This window comes from Homalodisca vitripennis, chromosome 4 (genome assembly GCF_021130785.1).
Source record: "Homalodisca vitripennis isolate AUS2020 chromosome 4, UT_GWSS_2.1, whole genome shotgun sequence".
NCBI lineage: Eukaryota > Metazoa > Arthropoda > Insecta > Hemiptera > Cicadellidae > Homalodisca > Homalodisca vitripennis.
Genome location: NC_060210.1, coordinates 205,426,366 through 205,447,913, shown reverse-complemented (window position 1 = coordinate 205,447,913; position 21,548 = coordinate 205,426,366). Strand labels below are relative to the sequence as shown.

Genomic DNA, 21,548 nt, shown 5'->3' with positions numbered 1-21,548 from the left:
GAGTTAAATTAAACCTCAGAATCTCTTATGTTGTCATATACGTTATATACAAATATATGTTATAGTTCACTTACTTAGAACATGTAGTGAATATTTATACTCACTTTATAATTCTGATTATATCAATGAAATAATAACAAACCGACAATGCGTTTTGTTATTTAGGTCTTTGTGTGATACCTCCACAATAGCTAAAGAAATAAGAAGTCACTGTTTGAAATATAAATAATATAACAACAGCAGCAAAATGTTTAAATTCCGAAATAAAACGTTTCCTACACCGAATCTTCAGATCTAAGCAACAGTGTTGTGTGTCGCGTGGTTGCTGGTGGATCAGCGATAAAGTACAAAACAAGTTAGCAGTGGAGGTGTTAGTCTAATAACAACAAACTTGTGCAGTATTGTTGGCACAATACGAGGTACACTGAACTGTCAACGCGGTATGTCTCAGAGATTCGTATCAAAAATATTACGCCACAAGCAAAAACACTCTCTAAGTGACTACATAACGAAACAGTGTTTTGATCCACCCACCGTCGGCGAAATAAGGGTGTCGCAAAGCGGTGCTACTAGAGAATATGTTAAGTAAGGCACGAGACGGTCCGGTACTGTACACTGATGACAACACATTACGTGTAAGCTAGGGCTATAGAAGTGAATTATAATATTACTTCACGTCAGTATATGACCAGCTGTAGCTCAATACACTTTCAGTTGCTGGTCCTAAGACTGATACTGATGACAACACATTAAGTGTACGCTAGGGCTATAGAAGTGAATTATAATATTACGTCACGTCAGTATATGACTAGCTGTAGCTCAATACACTTTCAGTTGCTGGTCCTAAGAATGGTACTGATGACAACACATTAAGTGTAAGCTAGGGCTATAGAAGTGAATTTTAATATTACGTCAAGTCAGTATATGACTAGCTGTAGCTCAATGCACTTTCAGTTGCTGGTCCTAAGACTGGTACTGATGACAACACATTAAGTGTAAGCTAGGGCTATAGAAGTGAATTATAATATGACGTCACGTCAGTATATGACTAGCTGTAGCTCAATACACTTACAGTTGCTGGTCCTAAGACTGATACTGATGACAACACATTAAGTGTACGCTAGGGCTATAGAAGTGAATTATAATATTACGTCACGTCAGTATATGACTAGCTGTAGCTCAATACACTTTCAGTTGCTGGTCCTAAGACTGGTACTGATGTCAACACATTAAGTGTAAGCTAGGGTTATAGAAGTGAATTATAATATGACGTTACGTCTGTATATGACTAGCTGTAGCTCAATACACTTTCAGTTGCTGGTCCTAAGACTGGTACTGATGTCAACACATTAAGTGTAAGCTAGGGTTATAGAAGTGAATTATAATATGACGTTACGTCTGTATATGACTAGCTGTAGCTCAATACACTTTCAGTTGCTGGTCCTAAGACTGGTACTGATGACAACACATTAAGTGTACGCTAGGGCTATAGAAGTGAATTATCATATGACGTTACGTCTGTATATGACTAGCTGTAGCTCAATACACTTTCAGTTGCTGGTCCTAAGACTGGTACTGATGACAACACATTAAGTGTAAGCTAGGGTTATAGAAGTGAATTATAATATGACGGTACGTCTGTATATGACTAGCTGTAGCTCAATACACTTACAGTTGCTGGTCCTAAGACTGATACTGATGACAACACATTAAGTGTACGCTAGGGCTATAGAAGTGAATTATAATATTACGTCACGTCAGTATATGACTAGCTGTAGCTCAATACACTTTCAGTTGCTGGTCCTAAGACTGGTACTGATGTCAACACATTAAGTGTAAGCTAGGGTTATAGAAGTGAATTATAATATGACGTTACGTCTGTATATGACTAGCTGTAGCTCAATACACTTTCAGTTGCTGGTCCTAAGACTGGTACTGATGACAACACATTAAGTGTACGCTAGGGCTATAGAAGTGAATTATCATATGACGTTACGTCTGTATATGACTAGCTGTAGCTCAATACACTTTCAGTTGCTGGTCCTAAGACTGGTACTGATGACAACACATTAAGTGTAAGCTAGGGTTATAGAAGTGAATTATAATATGACGGTACGTCTGTATATGACTAGCTGTAGCTCAATACACTTTCAGTTGCTGGTCCTAAGACTGGTACTGATGACAACACATTAAGTGTAAGCTAGGGCTATAGAAGTGAATTATAATATGACGTTACGTCTGTATATGACTAGCTAAAAGGATGTGGTTAATCTTGATAATGCTAAAGCTTGTGTTGCTAAATAATCCAGGACTGTCCATGAAGCCGTTGACAATTATGTAGAGTATTAGAAGTTCGGCGTAGGAGGACCCTCTACCTCCTCTACCGTAGTACTCCGATATGCTAAAGCTTGTGCTGCTAAATAATCCAGGACTGCCCATGAAGCCGTTGACATCATGTAGAGGACTAGAAGTTCGGCGTAGGAGGACCCTCTACCTCCTCTACCGTAGTACTCCGATATGCTAAAGCTTGTGCTGCTAAATAATCCAGGACTGTCCATGAAGCTGTTGACATCATGTAGAGGACTAGAAGTTCGGCGTAGGAGGACCCTGTAACTCCTCTACCGTTGTACTCCGAAATATAGTCTCTTGACGAATCTTATCTGGATACTTTGAAGTTGGTTAATATGATTCAACTGGTAGAGTTGGAATCAAGTTCTGGATCGAATTATTTGTATCAAAGAGTTTTAATAGAATGGTTAAAGTCAAATCAAGTTTATGCCGATCCAAAGATGGCCTCAAAAACATTATCATTGTTAATCCTACTTAGAGAGCACGTGGTACCATGCCTGTATTCAAAGGTAGAAAACATCATAGACTTCATTTAGTTGGTTTGTCAAAAAATGAACTATTTTTAGAATTTTATTTATTGATAAACATGTACCCATACAATCTGAATGGGATTATGCGTATATTAAATGTTATTTTAATCATTTTAGTGCATTGAAAAAACGAGCTAAAGAGTTTAAAATTAATACAACAGTGTTATATACGAACTTATTTTGTATAATAACCCATAGTTTAGAGGTGTGCTAAATTAAATACATTATGAGATCCTATAAAACTGAACAAGCTATGATTGGAGTACTAGCTGGATAGTAAATAGATACATAGGATAGCTGGTACATGCGTACATCACTCTCAACGTATCGCTTACACAGAAGAACTGATTAGAATGGCAACTGCTGGTTTTTCTTCGATATAAGCTAAGTGCAATTAACACTATGTCCAAAACATTCATTGCTCAAAATAAGCCAAATAATTATCAAAGTTATTTTGTATAATTGAAATTTGAGACAGGAACATGCTTATTCTAAATTTTCTGTTTGTAAAACTAATTGCAAAAAAGATTCTGAGACTGTGGGGATAGTATTCCACCCAACCGATCTGCAACATTATGGCTCTGAGTGTGTATGAATACTGCATGTATCACTAACCAGAGTGTATCGCGGCATCGTGCTGATCATGTTCCTTACTATGACGTCATGCGTTTGTGACGTACACGTGTCAACATTGATCCAGTATTGTACGAGTGTATATAATGTTTTTGACAGGCAATGAATTTTACAAAGTAAACATTGAAAAAACGTATAATGAGATTTTAATCCTGTACGTTCAGACAATACACAATACATTAGATGTTTCTGTTAAATAATTGTCCAATGGCTAATAACTATGCATTTTAATCCTGTACGTTCAGACAAGACACTACATTAGATGTTTCTGTTAAATAATTGTCCAATGGCTAATAACTGTGCATTTTAATCCTGTACGTTCGGACAATACACTACATTAGATGTTTCTGTTAAATAATTGTCCAATGGCTAATAACTATACATTTTAATCCTGTACGTTCAGACAATACACTACATTAGATGTTTCTGTTAAATAATTGTCCAATGGCTAATAACTATGCATTTTAATCCTGTACGTTCAGACAATACACTACATTAGATGTTTCTGTTAAATAACTGTCCAATGGCTAATAACTATACATTTTAATCCTGTACGTTCAGACAATACACTACATTAGATGTTTCTGTTAAATAATTGTCCAATGGCTAATAACTATACATTTTAATCCTGTACGTTCAGACAATACACTACATTAGATGTTTCTGTTAAATAATTGTCCAATGGCTAATAACTATGCCTTTTAATCCTGTACGTTCAGACAATACACTACATTAGATGTTTCTGTTAAATAATTTTCCAATGGCTAATAACTGTGCATTTTAATCCTGTACGTTCGGACAATACACTACATTAGATGTTTCTGTTAAATAATTGTCCAATGGCTAATAACTATGCATTTTAATCCTGTACGTTCAGACAATACACTACATTAGATGTTTCTGTTAAATAATTGTCCAATGGCTAATAACTATACATTTTAATCCTGTACGTTCAGACAATACACTACATTAGATGTTTCTGTTAAATAATTGTCCAATGGCTAATAACTATGCATTTTAATCCTGTACGTTCAGACAATACACTACATTAGATGTTTCTGTTAAATAACTGTCCAATGGCTAATAACTATACATTTTAATCCTGTACGTTCAGACAATACACTACATTAGATGTTTCTGTTAAGTAATTGTCCAATGGCTAATAACTATGCATTTTAATCCTGTACGTTCAGACAAGACACTACATTAGATGTTTCTGTTAAGTAATTGTCCAATGGCTAATAACTATGCATTTTAATCCTGTACGTTCAGACAATACACTACATTAGATGTTTCTGTTAAATAATTGTCCAATGGCTAATAACTAACTGCATTTTAATCTGAGTACTTAAAGAACATTAATTTCAGGAACATGTAACTTCATATACAAAATCGTTTTGTTCAGAAAACGTATTAAGTTCAATACCAATAAATCGGATATTTTAAAACATTAATTAGAATATAGAAATATATGTTAAGATGGGTTATTACAGTGCTGCAAGTGTACACCAAGCGTTCAACAATACAATGTTACAAGTGTATGCCATGCGTTCCTCAATTCAAGGTTACAAGTGTATGGCATGCGTTCCTCAATTGTTGTTGCAAGTGTACACCAAGCGTTCATCAATTCAAGGTTACAAGTGTATGCCATGCGTTCCTCAATACAATGTTAAAAGTGTAAGCCCAGCGTTCCTCAATTCAATATTGCAAGTGTATGTCATGCGTTCCTGAACTGTTGTTGCAAGTGTACGCCAAGCATCCCCCAATCTCAATATTACAAGTGTATGCCAAGCGTTACTCAATTAAATGTTACAAGTGTATGTCATGAGTTCCTCAATTCAATTTTGCAGTGTACGCCAAGCGTTCCTCAATTTAATGTTGCAAGTGTACAATTCAATGTTGCAGTGTATGTCATGCGTTCCTCAATCGATGTGTTGTAGGTGTACGCCAAGCGTTCCTCAGTCTCAATAAGGCAAGTGTATGCCATGCGTTCCTCAATTCAATGTTGCAGTGTATATCATGCGTTCCTCAATCGATGTGTTGAAGGTGTAGGCCAAGCGTTCCTCAGTCTCAATAGGGCAAGTTTACGCTAAGCGTCTCTCAATTTCAATATTACAACTGTATGCCATGTGTTCCTCAATAACTGTGTTGCAGGTGTACGCCAAGCGTCCCTCAATCTTAATATTACAAGTGTACGCCATGCGTTCCTCAATCGATGTGTTTTAGGTGTACGCCAAGCGTTCCTGAGTCTCAATAAGACAAGTGTATGCCATGCGTTCCTCAATCGATGTGTTGTAGGTGTATGCCAACCGTTCCTCAGTCTCAATAAGGCAAGTGTACGCCATGCGTTCCTCAATCGATGTGTTGCAGGTGTAGTGTACGCCAAGCGTCCCTTAGTTTCAATAAGACAAGTGTATGCCATGCATTCCTCAATCGATGTTGTAGGTGTACGCCAAGCGTTCCTCAGTCTCAATAAGGCAAGTGTATGCCATGCGTTCTTCAATCGCTGTGTTGCAGGTGTAGTGTACGCCAAGCGTCCCTTAGTCTCAATAAGACAAGTGAATGCCATGCATTCCTCAATCGATGTTGTAGGTGTACGCCAAGCGTTTCTCAGTCTCAATAAGACAAGTGTATGCCATGTGTTCCTCAATCGCTGTGTTGCAGGTGTGCCGTGTACGCCAAGCGTCCCTTAGTCTCAATAAGACAAGTGTATGCCATGTGTTCCTCAATCGCTGTGTTGCAGGTGTGCCGTGTACGCCAAGCATCCCTCAATCGCAATGTTACAATATTGTAAGGCACGCGTTCCTCAGTAGAACTGGTGCAAACAATCTCATGCGATCGTACGCCTCCCCAACTCCGAAAAGTGTTATTGTTAGTGTGTAGTGTTATTGTTAGTGTGTAGTGTTATTGTTAGTGTGTATTGTTATTGTTATTATTAGTGTGTAGTGTTATTGTTACTGTGTAGTGTGTAGTGTTATTGTTAGTGTGTAATGTTATTGTTAGTGTGTAGTGTTATTGTTAGTGTGTAGTGTTATTGTTAGTGTGTAGTGTTAATATTAGTGTGTAGTTTGTAGTGTTATTGTTAGTGTGTAGTGTTTTCGAGGCTTCCTTCCGTTTTCAAACCGTTCGATCGTCTTGAATGTGCAGTTGGAAGTGTATTGTTTGAGGTTCTGTACATGAATAATAGAAACTTTAATTTCCATAAATATTGAAATATTTAGTTTAAATAATTTAATTACGATTAAAAGATTACAAAGTAGTCATAAATACATTAGTAATGTAGTATTTCAGTAAAACGCTTTTAGAGAACAACAATTCTAAAGATTATGACATCTAGATAAGGTTTAGTAAAATAACATTATTGGATATAGAAACTGTTTTAGTAGCACTCTCTTAACACGGAATCATGGAAACTGTTTTAGTAGCACTATCTTAAAACGGAATCATGGAATCTGTTTTAGTAGCACTATCTTAACACGGAATCATGGAAACTGTTTTAGTAGCACTATCTTAAAACGGAGTCATGGAAATGTTTTAGTAGCACTATCTTAACACGGAATAATGGAAACTGTTTTAATAGCACTATCTTAACACGGAATCGTGGAAACTGTTTTAATAGCACTATCTTAACACGGAATCATGGAAACTGTTTTAGTAGCACTATCTTAAAACGGAGTCATGGAAACTGTTTTAGTAGCACTATCTTAACACGGAATCATGGAAACTGTTTTAGTAGCACTATCTTAACACGGAATCATGGAAACTGTTTTAGTAGCACTATCTTAACACGGAATCATGGAAACTGTTTTAATAGCACTATCTTAACACGGAATCATGGAAACTGTTTTAGTAGCACTATCTTAAAACGGAATCATGGAAACTGTTTTAGTAGCACTATCTTAACACGGAATCATGGAAACTGTTTTAGTAGCACTATCTTAACACGGAATCATGGAAACTGTTTTAGTAGCACTATCTTAACACGGAATCATGGAAACTGTTTTAATAGCACTATCTTAACACGGAATCATGGAAACTGTTTTAGTAGCACTATCTTAACACGGAATCATGGAAACTGTTTTAGTAGCACTATCTTAACACGGAATCATGGAAACTGTTTTAGTAGCACTATCTTAACACGGAATCATGGAAACTGTTTTAGTAGCACTATCTTAACACGGAATCATGGAAACTGTTTTAGTAGCACTATCTTAACACGGAATCATGGAAACTGTTTTAGTAGCACTATCTTAACACGGAATCATGGAAACTGTTTTAGTAGCACTATCTTAACACGGAATCATGGAAACTGTTTTAATAGCACTATCTTAACACGGAATCATGGAAACTGTTTTAGTAGCACTATCTTAACACGGAATCATGGAAACTGTTTTAGTAGCACTATCTTAACACGGAATCATGGAAAATGTTTTAGTAGCACTATCTTAACACGGAATAATGGAAACTGTTTTAGTAGCACTATCTTAACACGGAATCATGGAAACTGTTTTAGTAGCACTATCTTAACACGGAATCATGGAAACTGTTTTAGTAGCACTATCTTAACACGGAATTATGGAAACTGTTTTAGTAGCACTATCTTAACACGGAATCATGGAAACTGTTTTAGTAGCACTATCTTAACACGGAATCATGGAAACTGTTTTAGTAGCACTATCTTAACACGGAATCATGGAAACTGTTTTAGTAGCACTATCTTAACACGGAATCATGGAAACTGGTTTAGTAGCACTATCTTAACACGGAATCATGGAAACTGGTTTAGTAGCACTATCTTAACACGGAATCATGGAAAATGTTTTAGTAGCACTATCTGAACACGGAATCATGGAAACTGTTTTAGTAGCACTATCTTAACACGGAATCATGGAAACTGGTTTAGTAGCACTATCTTAACACGGAATCATGGAAAATGTTTTAGTAGCACTATCTTAACACGGAATCATGGAAACTGTTTTAGTAGCACTATCTTAACACGGAATATGTGAATGAAGAGTTCAATATGTAAACTTTTATATCAAATAAATGGTATATTAAGAGGTAGAAGTTCGAGAACTACAATAAAGTAAGCTTGCCAACCTTGCAAGCCAAATTGCGGCCGACAATAGCAACACACAGATGCGTATACTGTGAGTTACGACATGCTTTCTGTCCCGCGTTTTATTTTCTCCTGCTTATTGTTTGTTCTAGTGACTTTTAAATAAGTGTTAAAGTGGATTGCCAGATGTGCTGCTAGGTGCTGATCTCGGGAATGGCTGGACTAATTCGGAAAATAAGAAAAATCGATCGACTCTAAGAAATGTTATAAAAAGGTTTTAAAGTTTCCAAGAATATTTATGAATCCGGTAAAATATAATTGAAATAATTACGAAACGTAATCTAAAGTGATCTGACACCTAACTTGTGTAGACAATTACAGGTGAAGTTCTTCGAAGAGGCAGAAACAATAGTTTTAATTGAAATTTTAGAAAATACATTGGTTAATTGTTACTGTAATGAACATTACAAATACGGAGTTACTATTAACTCTTTACTATAAATTGCATCAGTGACGTATGATCGAGCTAATGAATTGGAAGTACTGATTAAACGCTGTTATAAAACCCACAATGATGATAGCAGCGAATGTTTGCACGTAAGGTACTCGGAACTGGTTAGATCCCTTGACATTGTGTGTGGCACTTTCACTGCACCTTAAGTAGTATCAAAGGGAAGGCACAATCTTCCTCTTAATCCTAAAACAGAACATAAGCAACGAAAATAGATAATTTTGGATCAAAGCAGTCTTTTATTTTAAGTTGGATCTTAATTCCCAAATGTGTAGTTATTTTCTTGGTCGTCGCAACGACGCAAAACAATTGTAGAACCGTAAATAAATGATACGGTGAGTATAAACATAAACGGACAGAACTGACACGTTCTGATCGCAGTGTCGATATCTTTTCTTAATTAGGACATACAAGCAAACTCTAACACTGTGGAACCGTTAATAAATTAGACCACGAGTATAAACATAAACGGACAGAACTGACACGTTCTGATCGCAGTGTCGATATCTTTTCTTAATTAGGACATACAAGCAAACTCTAACACTGTGGAACCGTTAATAAATTAGACCGCGAGTATAAACATAAACGGACAGAACTGACACGTTCTGATCGCAGTGTCGATATCTTTTCTTAATTAGGACAATAGACAAGGACATAACTCTAACACTGTGGAACCGTTAATAAATTAGACCGCGAGTATAAACATAAACGGACAGAACTGACACGTTCTGATCGCAGTGACGATATCTTTTCTTAATTAGGACATACAAGCAAACTCTAACACTGTGGAACCGTTAATAAATTAGACCACGAGTATAAACATAAACGGACAGAACTGACACGTTCTGATCGCAGTGTCGATATCTTTTCTTAATTAGGACATACAAGCAAACTCTAACACTGTGGAACCGTTAATAAATTAGACCACGAGTATAAACATAAACGGACAGAACTGACACGTTCTGATCGCAGTGTCGATATCTTTTCTTAATTAGGACATACAAGCAAACTCTAACACTGTGGAACCGTTAATAAATTAGACCACGAGTATAAACATAAACGGACAGAACTGACACGTTCTGATCGCAGTGTCGATATCTTTTCTTAATTAGGACATACAAGCAAACTCTAACACTGTGGAACCGTTAATAAATTAGACCACGAGTATAAACATAAACGGACAGAACTGACACGTTTCTGATCGCAGTGTCGATATCTTTTCTTAATTAGGACATACAAGCAAACTCTAACACTGTGGAACCGTTAATAAATTAGACCGCGAGTATAAACATAAACGGACAGAACTGACACGTTCTGATCGCAGTGACGATATCTTTTCTTAATTAGGACATACAAGCAAACTCTAACACTGTGGAACCGTTAATAAATTAGACCACGAGTATAAACATAAACGGACAGAACTGACACGTTCTGATCGCAGTGTCGATATCTTTTCTTAATTAGGACATACAAGCAAACTCTAACACTGTGGAACCGTTAATAAATTAGACCACGAGTATAAACATAAACGGACAGAACTGACACGTTCTGATCGCAGTGACGATATCTTTTCTTAATTAGGACATACAAGCAAACTCTAACACTGTGGAACCGTTAATAAATTAGACCGCGAGTATAAACATAAACGGACAGAACTGACACGTTCTGATCGCAGTGACGATATCTTTTCTTAATTAGGACATACAAGCAAACTCTAACACTGTGGAACCGTTAATAAATTAGACCACGAGTATAAACAGAAACGGACAGAACTGACACGTTCTGATCGCAGTGTCGATATCTTTTCTTAATTAGGACATACAAGCAAACTCTAACACTGTGGAACCGTTAATAAATTAGACCGCGAGTATAAACATAAACGGACAGAACTGACACGTTCTGATCGCAGTGACGATATCTTTTCTTAATTAGGACATACAAGCAAACTCTAACACTGTGGAACCGTTAATAAATTAGACCGCGAGTATAAACATAAACGGACAGAACTGACACGTTCTGATCGCAGTGACGATATCTTTTCTTAATTAGGACATACAAGCAAACTCTAACACTGTGGAACCGTTAATAAATTAGACCGCGAGTATAAACATAAACGGACAGAACTGACACGTTCTGATCGCAGTGACGATATCTTTTCTTAATTAGGACATACAAGCAAACTCTAACACTGTGGAACCGTTAATAAATTAGACCGCGAGTATAAACATAAACGGGCAGAACTGACACGTTCTGATCGCAGTGACGATATCTTTTCTTAATTAGGACATACAAGCAAACTCTAACACTGTGGAACCGTTAATAAATTAGACCGCGAGTATAAACATAAACCGACAGAACTGACACGTTCTGATCGCAGTGACGATATCTTTTCTTCATTATGACATACAAGCAAACTCTAACACTGTGGAACCGTTAATAAATTAGACCGCGAGTATAAACATAAACGGACAGAACTGACACGTTCTGATCGCAGTGACGATATCTTTTCTTAATTAGGACATACAAGCAAACTCTAACACTGTGGAACCGTTAATAAATTAGACCGCGAGTATAAACATAAACGGACAGAACTGACACGTTCTGATCGCAGTGACGATATCTTTTCTTAATTAGGACATACAAGCAAACTCTAACACTGTGGAACCGTTAATAAATTAGACCGCGAGTATAAACATAAACGGGCAGAACTGACACGTTCTGATCGCAGTGACGATATCTTTTCTTAATTAGGACATACAAGCAAACTCTAACACTGTGGAACCGTTAGTAAATTAGACCGCGAGTATAAACATAAACGGACAGAACTGACACGTTCTGATCGCAGTGTCGATATCTTTTCTTAATTAGGACATACAAGCAAACTCTAACACTGTGGAACCGTTAATAAGTTAGACCGCGAGTATAAACAGAAACGGACAGAACTGACACGTTCTGATCGCAGTGACGATATCTTTTCTTAATTAGGACATACAAGCAAACTCTAACACTGTGGAACCGTTAATAAGTTAGACCGCGAGTATAAACAGAAACGGCCAGAACTGACACGTTCTGATCGCAGTGACGATATCTTTTCTTAATTAGGACATACAAGCAAACTCTAACACTGTGGAACCGTTAATAAATTAGACCGCGAGTATAAACATAAACCGACAGAACTGACACGTTCTGATGGCAGTAACGATATCTTTTCTTCATTATGACATACAAGCAAACTCTAACACTGTGGAACCGTTAATAAATTAGACCGTGAGTATAAACATAAACGGACAGAACTGACACGTTCTGATCGCAGTGACGATATCTTTTCTTAATTAGGACATACAAGCAAACTCTAACACTGTGGAACCGTTAATAAATTAGACCGCGAGTATAAACATAAACCGACAGAACTGACACGTTCTGATGGCAGTAACGATATCTTTTCTTCATTATGACATACAAGCAAACTCTAACACTGTGGAACCGTTAATAAATTAGACCGTGAGTATAAACATAAACGGACAGAACTGACACGTTCTGATCGCAGTGACGATATCTTTTCTTAATTAGGACATACAAGCAAACTCTAACACTGTGGAACCGTTAATAAATTAGACCGCGAGTATAAACAGAAACGGACAGAACTGACACGTTCTGATCGCAGTGACGATATCTTTTCTTAATTAGGACATATAAGCAAACTCTAACACTGTGGAACCGTTAATAAATTAGACCGCGAGTATAAACAGAAACGGACAGAACTGACACGTTCTGATCGCAGTGTCGATATCTTTTCTTAATTAGGACATATAAGCAAACTCTAACACTGTGGAACCGTTAATAAATTAGACCGCGAGTATAAACAGAAACGGACAGAACTGACACGTTCTGATCGCAGTGACGATATCTTTTCTTAATTAGGACATACAAGCAAACTCTAACACTGTGGAACCGTTAATAAATTAGACCGCGAGTATAAACATAAACGGACAGAACTGACACGTTCTGATCGCAGTGACGATATCTTTTCTTCATTAGGACATACAAGCAAACTATAACTGTGGCCCTTGCCACATCTTAGACCGAAGGTAGATCAAAAATTGCGGGTACACCTAAATATATCTTTAAAACCAACACAATAAGTAAACATTTTCCTGATCAGGACAACGCCAATATTGGGGCAGCAAATAAACTAGACTGAAAATAAATTTCATGGGCTGAAATTGGTTTTTTTTAACCTCATTAACGTGTCGGTCGTACTTAAGGGATGTATTATATTCGCCGGGACAAAGAGGCAAACAAGAGTCATGGAACTTGAAATATCTTAGGCGGAAAGTAAATTAAAGAGGATGTAGATTCTTACTGATCGAAGTTGTTTTTCGTTGGCATATATATTCTTGATCGGGGTACAAGGCAAACTCAACTATTGCACTGTAAATACTTTACATAGAAAATGGATTTGAACAGACGTAATTTAAAACTTAATGACCACATTATATTTGTAAGACGTGTATGATTATAATATTTCATACCAAACAACCTAAATAGAACTAAATAAAACTTTATTCAACTTTTAAATTTCTCAGCGATAGAAAGACTGAAAATATATATATGATATACCTACTTCTGTTTGACAAATATAATAGCGCTCCATCATGTTTCATCATTAATGCTTTCACTGGGAAAGTACTGCCTTGTATTTTGGGGATTGCGTGTGAAGCCGCAGGTAATTGCAAGTATATGAATATGACTCATGTTGCATACGGACATAACAGGTGCTGCAAATAATCAAACACAATACTGAGTTTGTAGCAGCGGGCAACTGCTGGCATATAAATACATCATATGGCATAACATTCATAACAGGTGCTACTACTAATAAAACACACGCGCAACACGAGGAAGTCACACCATACTGACTTTGTAGCAGCGGGCAACTGCTGGTATATAAATCCATCAATTTGCATACTTACATAACAGGTGCTGCAAATAAATAAAACACAAGCAACAAGAGGAAGTCACACCATACTGAGTTTGTAACAGCGGGCAACTGCTGGTATATAAATACATCAATTTGCATACTTACATAACAGGTGCTGCAAATAATCAAACACAAGCAACAAGAGGAAGTCACACCATACTGAGTTTGTAGCAGCGGGCAACTGCTGGCATATAAATACATCATATGGCATAACATTCATAACAGGTGCTACTACTAATAAAACACGCGCAACACGAGGAAGTCACACCATACTGACTTTGTAGCAGCGGGCAACTGCTGGCATATAAATACATCATATGGCATAACATTCATAACAGGTGCTACTACTAATAAAACACGCGCAACACGAGGAAGTCACACCATACTGACTTTGTAGCAGCGGGCAACTGCTGGCATATAAATACATCATATGGCATAACATTCATAACAGGTGCTACTACTAATAAAACACGCGCAACACGAGGAAGTCACACCATACTGACTTTGTAGCAGCGGGCAACTGCTGGCATATAAATACATCATATGGCATAACATTCATAACAGGTGCTACTACTAATAAAACACGCGCAACACGAGGAAGTCACACCATACTGACTTTGTAGCAGCGGGCAACTGCTGGCATATAAATACATCATATGGCATAACATTCATAACAGGTGCTACTACTAATAAAACACGCGCAACACGAGGAAGTCACACCATACTGACTTTGTAGCAGCGGGCAACTGCTGGCATATAAATACATCATATGGCATAACATTCATAACAGGTGCTACTACTAATAAAACACGCGCAACACGAGGAAGTCACACCATACTGACTTTGTAGCAGCGGGCAACTGCTGGCATATAAATACATCATATGGCATAACATTCATAACAGGTGCTACTACTAATAAAACACGCGCAACACGAGGAAGTCACACCATACTGACTTTGTAGCAGCGGGAAACTGCTGGCATATAAATACATCATATGGCATAACATTCATAACAGGTGCTACTACTAATAAAACACTCGCAACAAGAGGAAGTCACACCATACTGACTTTGTAGCAGCGGGCAACTGCTGGTATATAAATACATCATATGGCATAACATTCATAACAGGTGCTGCAAATAATAAAACACAAGCAACAAGAGGAAGTCACACCATACTGAGTTTGTAGCAGCGGGCAACTGCTGGCATATAAATACATCATATGGCATAACATTCATAACAGGTGCTACTACTAATAAAACACGCGCAACACGAGGAAGTCACACCATACTGACTTTGTAGCAGCGGGCAACTGCTGGCATATAAATACATCATATGGCATAACATTCATAACAGGTGCTACTACTAATAAAACACGCGCAACACGAGGAAGTCACACCATACTGACTTTGTAGCAGCGGGCAACTGCTGGCATATAAATACATCATATGGCATAACATTCATAACAGGTGCTACTACTAATAAAACACGCGCAACAAGAGGAAGTCACACCATACTGACTTTGTAGCAGCGGGCAACTGCTGGCATATAAATACATCATATGGCATAACATTCATAACAGGTGCTACTACTAATAAAACACGCGCAACAAGAGGAAGTCACACCATACTGACTTTGTAGCAGCGGGCAACTGCTGGCATATAAATACATCATATGGCATAACATTCATAACAGGTGCTACTACTAATAAAACACGCGCAACACGAGGAAGTCACACCATACTGACTTTGTAGCAGCGGGCAACTGCTGGCATATAAATACATCATATGGCATAACATTCATAACAGGTGCTACTATTAATAAAACACGCGCAACACGAGGAAGTCACACCATACTGACTTTGTAGCAGCGGGCAACTGCTGGCATATAAATACATCATATGGCATAACATTCATAACAGGTGCTACTACTAATAAAACACGCGCAACACGAGGAAGTCACACCATACTGACTTTGTAGCAGCGGGCAACTGCTGGCATATAAATACATCATATGGCATAACATTCATAACAGGTGCTACTACTAATAAAACACGCGCAACACGAGGAAGTCACACCATACTGACTTTGTAGCAGCGGGCAACTGCTGGCATATAAATACATCATATGGCATAACATTCATAACAGGTGCTACTACTAATAAAACACGCGCAACACGAGGAAGTCACACCATACTGACTTTGTAGCAGCGGGCAACTGCTGGTATATAAATCCATCAATTTGCATACTTACATAACAGGTGCTGCAAATAATAAAACACAAGCAACAAGAGGAAGTCACACCATACTGAGTTTGTAACAGCGGGCAACTGCTGGTATATAAATACATCAATTTGCATACTTACATAACAGGTGCTGCAAATAATAAAACACAAGCAACAAGAGGAAGTCACACCATACTGAGTTTGTAGCAGCGGACAACTGCTGGTATATAAATAAATCAATTTGCATACTTACATAACAGGTGCTGCAAATAATCAAACACAAGCAACAAGAGGAAGTCACACCATACTGAGTTTGTAGCAGCGGGCAACTGCTGGCATATAAATACATCATATGGCATAACATTCATAACAGGTGCTACTACTAATAAAACACGCGCAACAAGAGGAAGTCACACCATACTGACTTTGTAGCAGCGGGCAACTGCTGGTATATAAATAAATCAATTTGCATACTTACGTAACAGGTGCTGCAAATAATTAAACACAAGCAACAAGAGGAAGTCACACCACACTGAGTTTGTAGGAAATAAGTTTTTATACTGGAATTCAATCTTATATGAAGCTCACCTGTCCCGCCGATTCAAACATAATCCAACATATATTTATAACAAACATAATACTGTACAAATACAAGAAATTGTATAAATGTATTACACAAATGTTTTTGATTGCAATATGGACACATAAAACAAATATTAAATACTTGTTTATTTTACAAAAACAAACAACTTAAGGAATATGTATAACTTTTTATAATTACTTGACATTCTGTCTCTGCAGCAGGTTAACAGTTAACTCGAAGCCTGATTACATGGTATAAACGTGTTTGGTATTTAAAAATAAAAATTATATTGAAACATATAAAAGTAACCCTTGTAAATTTTCAGTTCGAAAGGAAACTAAAATGGTATACATGGCTTACTTTTAGAGGAATATTCCCTTATTGTATTTTGAAATATTGTAATAATTTTGTATGAAAAATGTACTTGTGTGTGTTAATTAATCGAAGAGAGTAGTGGAAGCATGTGGGGAACGTCGTGGTCGCGCCCATAGTGGACAATGGGTGTGAGTTGCCAAGTGCCGTGAATACTCGAACTCGTGGCCCGCGGTATTGGGGTAGTCCCCCCCCCTCCCACACACCCTGCGCCGGCCACAGAGTTCGGGAGAGATCCCACTTTACATCTCGTCGCTTAAGTGCCGCCGTGCCTTCTTTCAAGTGCCCGATAAGTTCTAAATAAATCGGCCAGTTGTGTTCTGCGGCTGAAGCTAGTGTGTGATTTAATTTTGTTCAGTGCACTTTCAAGTGTAAAGTGTTAGATTAATAAATGTGTTTCGAGTGATCTCTGGTTTGTTTATAGTGTTTATTGTGTGTAATGTTTATAGTACGTTATTCTTAATTCTTGGTGATAGTAAAATATTTATTCTATGTATTAATATGATCTATTAATTTGAATAGTTTACATTGTTTAGTTATAAAAATTTATTTATAACCAAACTGTTATAGTTATCAGAAATGTATAGCAACATAAGTTAGTTCTTATAAAATAAGCTATAATTTACACTTTTACAAAAATAATTTTATTTGAAACCATTATTTTTTAATAATAAATAAAAAAATCATAATTATTTTCATAAATAAGGAACATAGGTACTAAATTTTAATTAATGTCTTTGAATGGCTGAAATTAAATTTATAAATATTGAATTTACATACTATAAATGAAATTATTGAAATAATAAAAAAACCCTTCATCAATACAGATTTGAAGAATTATGATTAGAATATATAAAATTGAACTTAATTTAGTACTTTGTCCTATTAATTTTTTAGAAAAGTTAGATTAGAGGGTGTTATATGCTATGTCTCAATGTGTAAGCTGAAATTCGAACTTAAATTTTAAAAAAATGCCTCAAGCTTATTAATATGCGAACATATGAGTAATGTAGTTTAATGTTATATCAATATTTTGATGTTGAATAGAATTAAAGTTACTTATTCATATAAATAACTTTTCTCTTTTAGAAATATTCAATATTAAATATATCCCGTACAAGATACACAGCCACAATACCGCTATTACGATTGATTTAACAACGACGTTGAGTGTAAGGTACAGCACTTAGCCAACAACTTTGGCAAAGTGAACTTTGATAGATTGCGAGAAGTTTTATTTATTTGTTGGTCGATCGCTCATTATGTTCGAACAGTAGAAAATAGTAGAACGTTAAATTCGAGGTGTCTCTTGAAATGGTATCTGATATGAGATATATGTTGAAATGGGATGAATGTGTTAAAAACGCAATTTATATCTTTGTAACTATTTATCATTATTTAACCAATTATTATCTCCCAGCGGGTTTCAATATTTAATTTATATCTTTTGGTTACACTTTCGTTACACGAGTTACGTCTGAAGAACCAACAAATTTTCGTAAATTCGTGATTAAGAAAATACTAGACTTTTAACCGTGTAAGTGTTACGTTAACAATGTACGATACACGATAGGGCCAGTGACCCAGGACAATGTTAGAGATCTTCGAGGCCGTAAAGGAGCTCCTGAGGCTCGGCAGGACGAACACAGACTCTGCCGTGTTCCGTCTCCACTACCGAGTGACCGCCTCCCTGCTGGTGGTGTGCTGCCTGGTCCTGGCCGCCCGTCAGTTCGTTGGGAGCCCTATAGAGTGCGTGCACGCCCGCGAACTCCCGGAGGAGGTGCTGAATACTTGGTGTTGGATACACTCCACGTACACTGTACCCGCCAGCTTCACCAAGAAAGTGGGGGTCGAGGTTCCCTATCCCGGAGTCGACAACACCAAGGGCGCACGTGAGAAGAAAGTGCACAAGTTCTACCAGTGGGTGGCGTTCTGCCTGTTCTTCCAGGTAAACTTACAATTGAAATAATGAGAATACCACTTCACTTAGATGACATTGTATGTTTAGTCTAAGTGTCTCTGAGGTCGAAACGACGTAAAGCATTCATCTTGAGCTTCTGCGTCGCCAACTAGTTTTTGACATTTTCAGACGAACGTGACCCAAGATTCCGGACTGGAGCCTCATCGGGCATTTACATAACAAATAGGTTAAATAAAAGTAGTACGGCAAAATACTGGTTCGAAGGTAGGCGTAACTGCAGTAAAAATATACGAAACTCCATTTTTCATTGGTGATTGAACTCCTTCTGGATGGTCTGGTAACGTATTTACTTTTAGTAGTTCCATAGCCACAAGTGTGTGATCAGAAGTGTAGCAAGTGTAGCAGAAGTGGACACGTGACACCGCAAGGAACACTCTACGTGGTTGTTGATTGCTTGGTATTTAAATTGTATACTTCTTATCAGAATCACGTTTTGAAGTCATCTTTAGATGGTGATCATACCATCTTCAATTGTGTTATTGCTTGGGAGCAATAGACTGAAAAATCCACAAGAATACAGTAATATTTGAAGATATTATAATTTATTGCAACACAAAGATACTACTTTTCAGGCTTCTTCATTATTAATATTTTAACACATCTCTTTAAATAAATCCCATAGTAAAACAATTCTTTAAAATATGTTCGTTATAAAAAACTCAGTTAAAAATCTCAACAAAAAGTAAAATCTAATAAAAAAGTAAATATCTAAAATTTTACGAAAGTTTTATTAAAAATATTAATACTTAAGTCACACAACGAGATTTTTAACTAAGATTTTCCACTGACCTTCAACTGTGGGCATCTAGCAATCTATGCCTGCAGTATTAATTAAGATTTTCCACCGACCTTCAACTGTGGGCATCTAGCAATCTATGCCTGCAGTATTAATTAAGATTTTACACCGACCTTCAACTGTGGGCATCTAGCAATCTATGCCTGCAGTATTAACTAAGATTTTCCACCGACCTTCAACTGTGGGCATCTAGCAATCTATGCCTGCAGTATTAACTAAGATTTTCCACCGACCTTCAACTGTGGGCATCTAGCAATCTATGCCTGCAGTATTAACTAAGATGTTCCACCGACCTGCAACTGTGGGCATCTAGCAATCTATGCCTGCAGTATTAACTAAGATGTTCCACCGACCTTCAACTGTGGGCATCTAGCAATATATGCCTGCAGTATTAACTAAGATTTTCCACCGACCTTAAACCGTGGGCATCTAGCAATATATGCCTGCAGTATTAACTAAGATTTTCCACCGACCTTAAACCGTGGGCATCTAGCAATATATGCCTGCAGTATTAACTAAGATTTTCCACCGACCTTAAACCGTGGGCATCTAGCAATCTATGCCTGCAGTATTAACTAAGATTTTCCACCGACCTTAAACCGTGGGCATCTAGCAATATATGCCTGCAATCACAATTGGGTATGGTTTGAGGTGTGGTGTAGGACCTATTAATTCACACAAAAAGACTAAAATAATGTTTATAGAGAAGAATACTTTTCATTGAGGTTTCCTTATAGTTCAGTGTATTCATACTTACTGTGGGACGTTGTATCAAATGCTTATGTTGTCTTATTGATATATTTTCCAGAAAATATAAATTTTCTAGGCTATTTCAAAAGTTATTGAAAAAGAATTAATCAATCTTTGTAATTCTAAAAATTTCAACACCAAACGCAAAACTTGAATATTGTGACGAGCAACGCTTTCAACATCATATAACACATTCGCTCATTTGGTGAAAGACAAAACTACATATCTGGTATACTTAATCTATTTATTCAGTCAGATTATATTTAATGTTGTATCCGTGTAAATAATACGGTGTTTAGTTGTGTAATGCGGCCACTGTGCAATAATATGAACTTTACATTAATTATATTTATATTATTATGTTTTGTAGAAAATCAACTAATCATGAAAAGATTGAGCTTCACAACCATTTGGAACAATTACAATTAAAACTCCCCTGAGTATGTGCCAGGAGTGATTCTGCAACAAATATTGTGTTTGTCACAATGTGAAAAAGAAGAAGGTGAAGACCATAACGTCCAGCAATCTTCAGCTGAAACTCCCCTGAGTATGTGCCAGGAGTAATTCTGCAACAAATATTGTGTTTGTCACAAAGTGAAGAAGAAGAAGGTGAAGACCATAGCGTTCAGCAATCTTCAACTGAAACTCCCCTGAGTATGTGTCAGGAGTGATTCTGCAACAAATATTGTGTTTGTCACAAAGTGAAGAAGAAGAAGGTAAAGAACATAGGGTTCAGCAATCTTCAACTGAAACTCCCCTGAGTATGTGTCAGGAGTGATTC

General features: G+C 37.0%; 1 protein-coding gene across 1 annotated transcript; it reads left to right on the top strand.

Annotated features, from left to right (window-relative positions):
* The first annotated feature begins 18,831 nt into the window (after positions 1–18,831).
* LOC124361386 (innexin shaking-B-like) lies at positions 18,832–19,209 on the top strand. The gene has a single exon (XM_046815434.1). The coding sequence runs from the start codon at positions 18,832–18,834 to the stop codon at positions 19,207–19,209; it is 378 nt and encodes a 125-aa protein (XP_046671390.1).
* The last annotated feature ends 2,339 nt before the right edge of the window (positions 19,210–21,548 follow it).

Excerpts from the sequence above, each read along its gene's own strand:
- LOC124361386 (XM_046815434.1), top strand. The coding sequence starts at position 18,832 with ATGTTAGAGATCTTCGAGGCCGTAAAGGAGCTCCTGAGGCTCGGCAGG.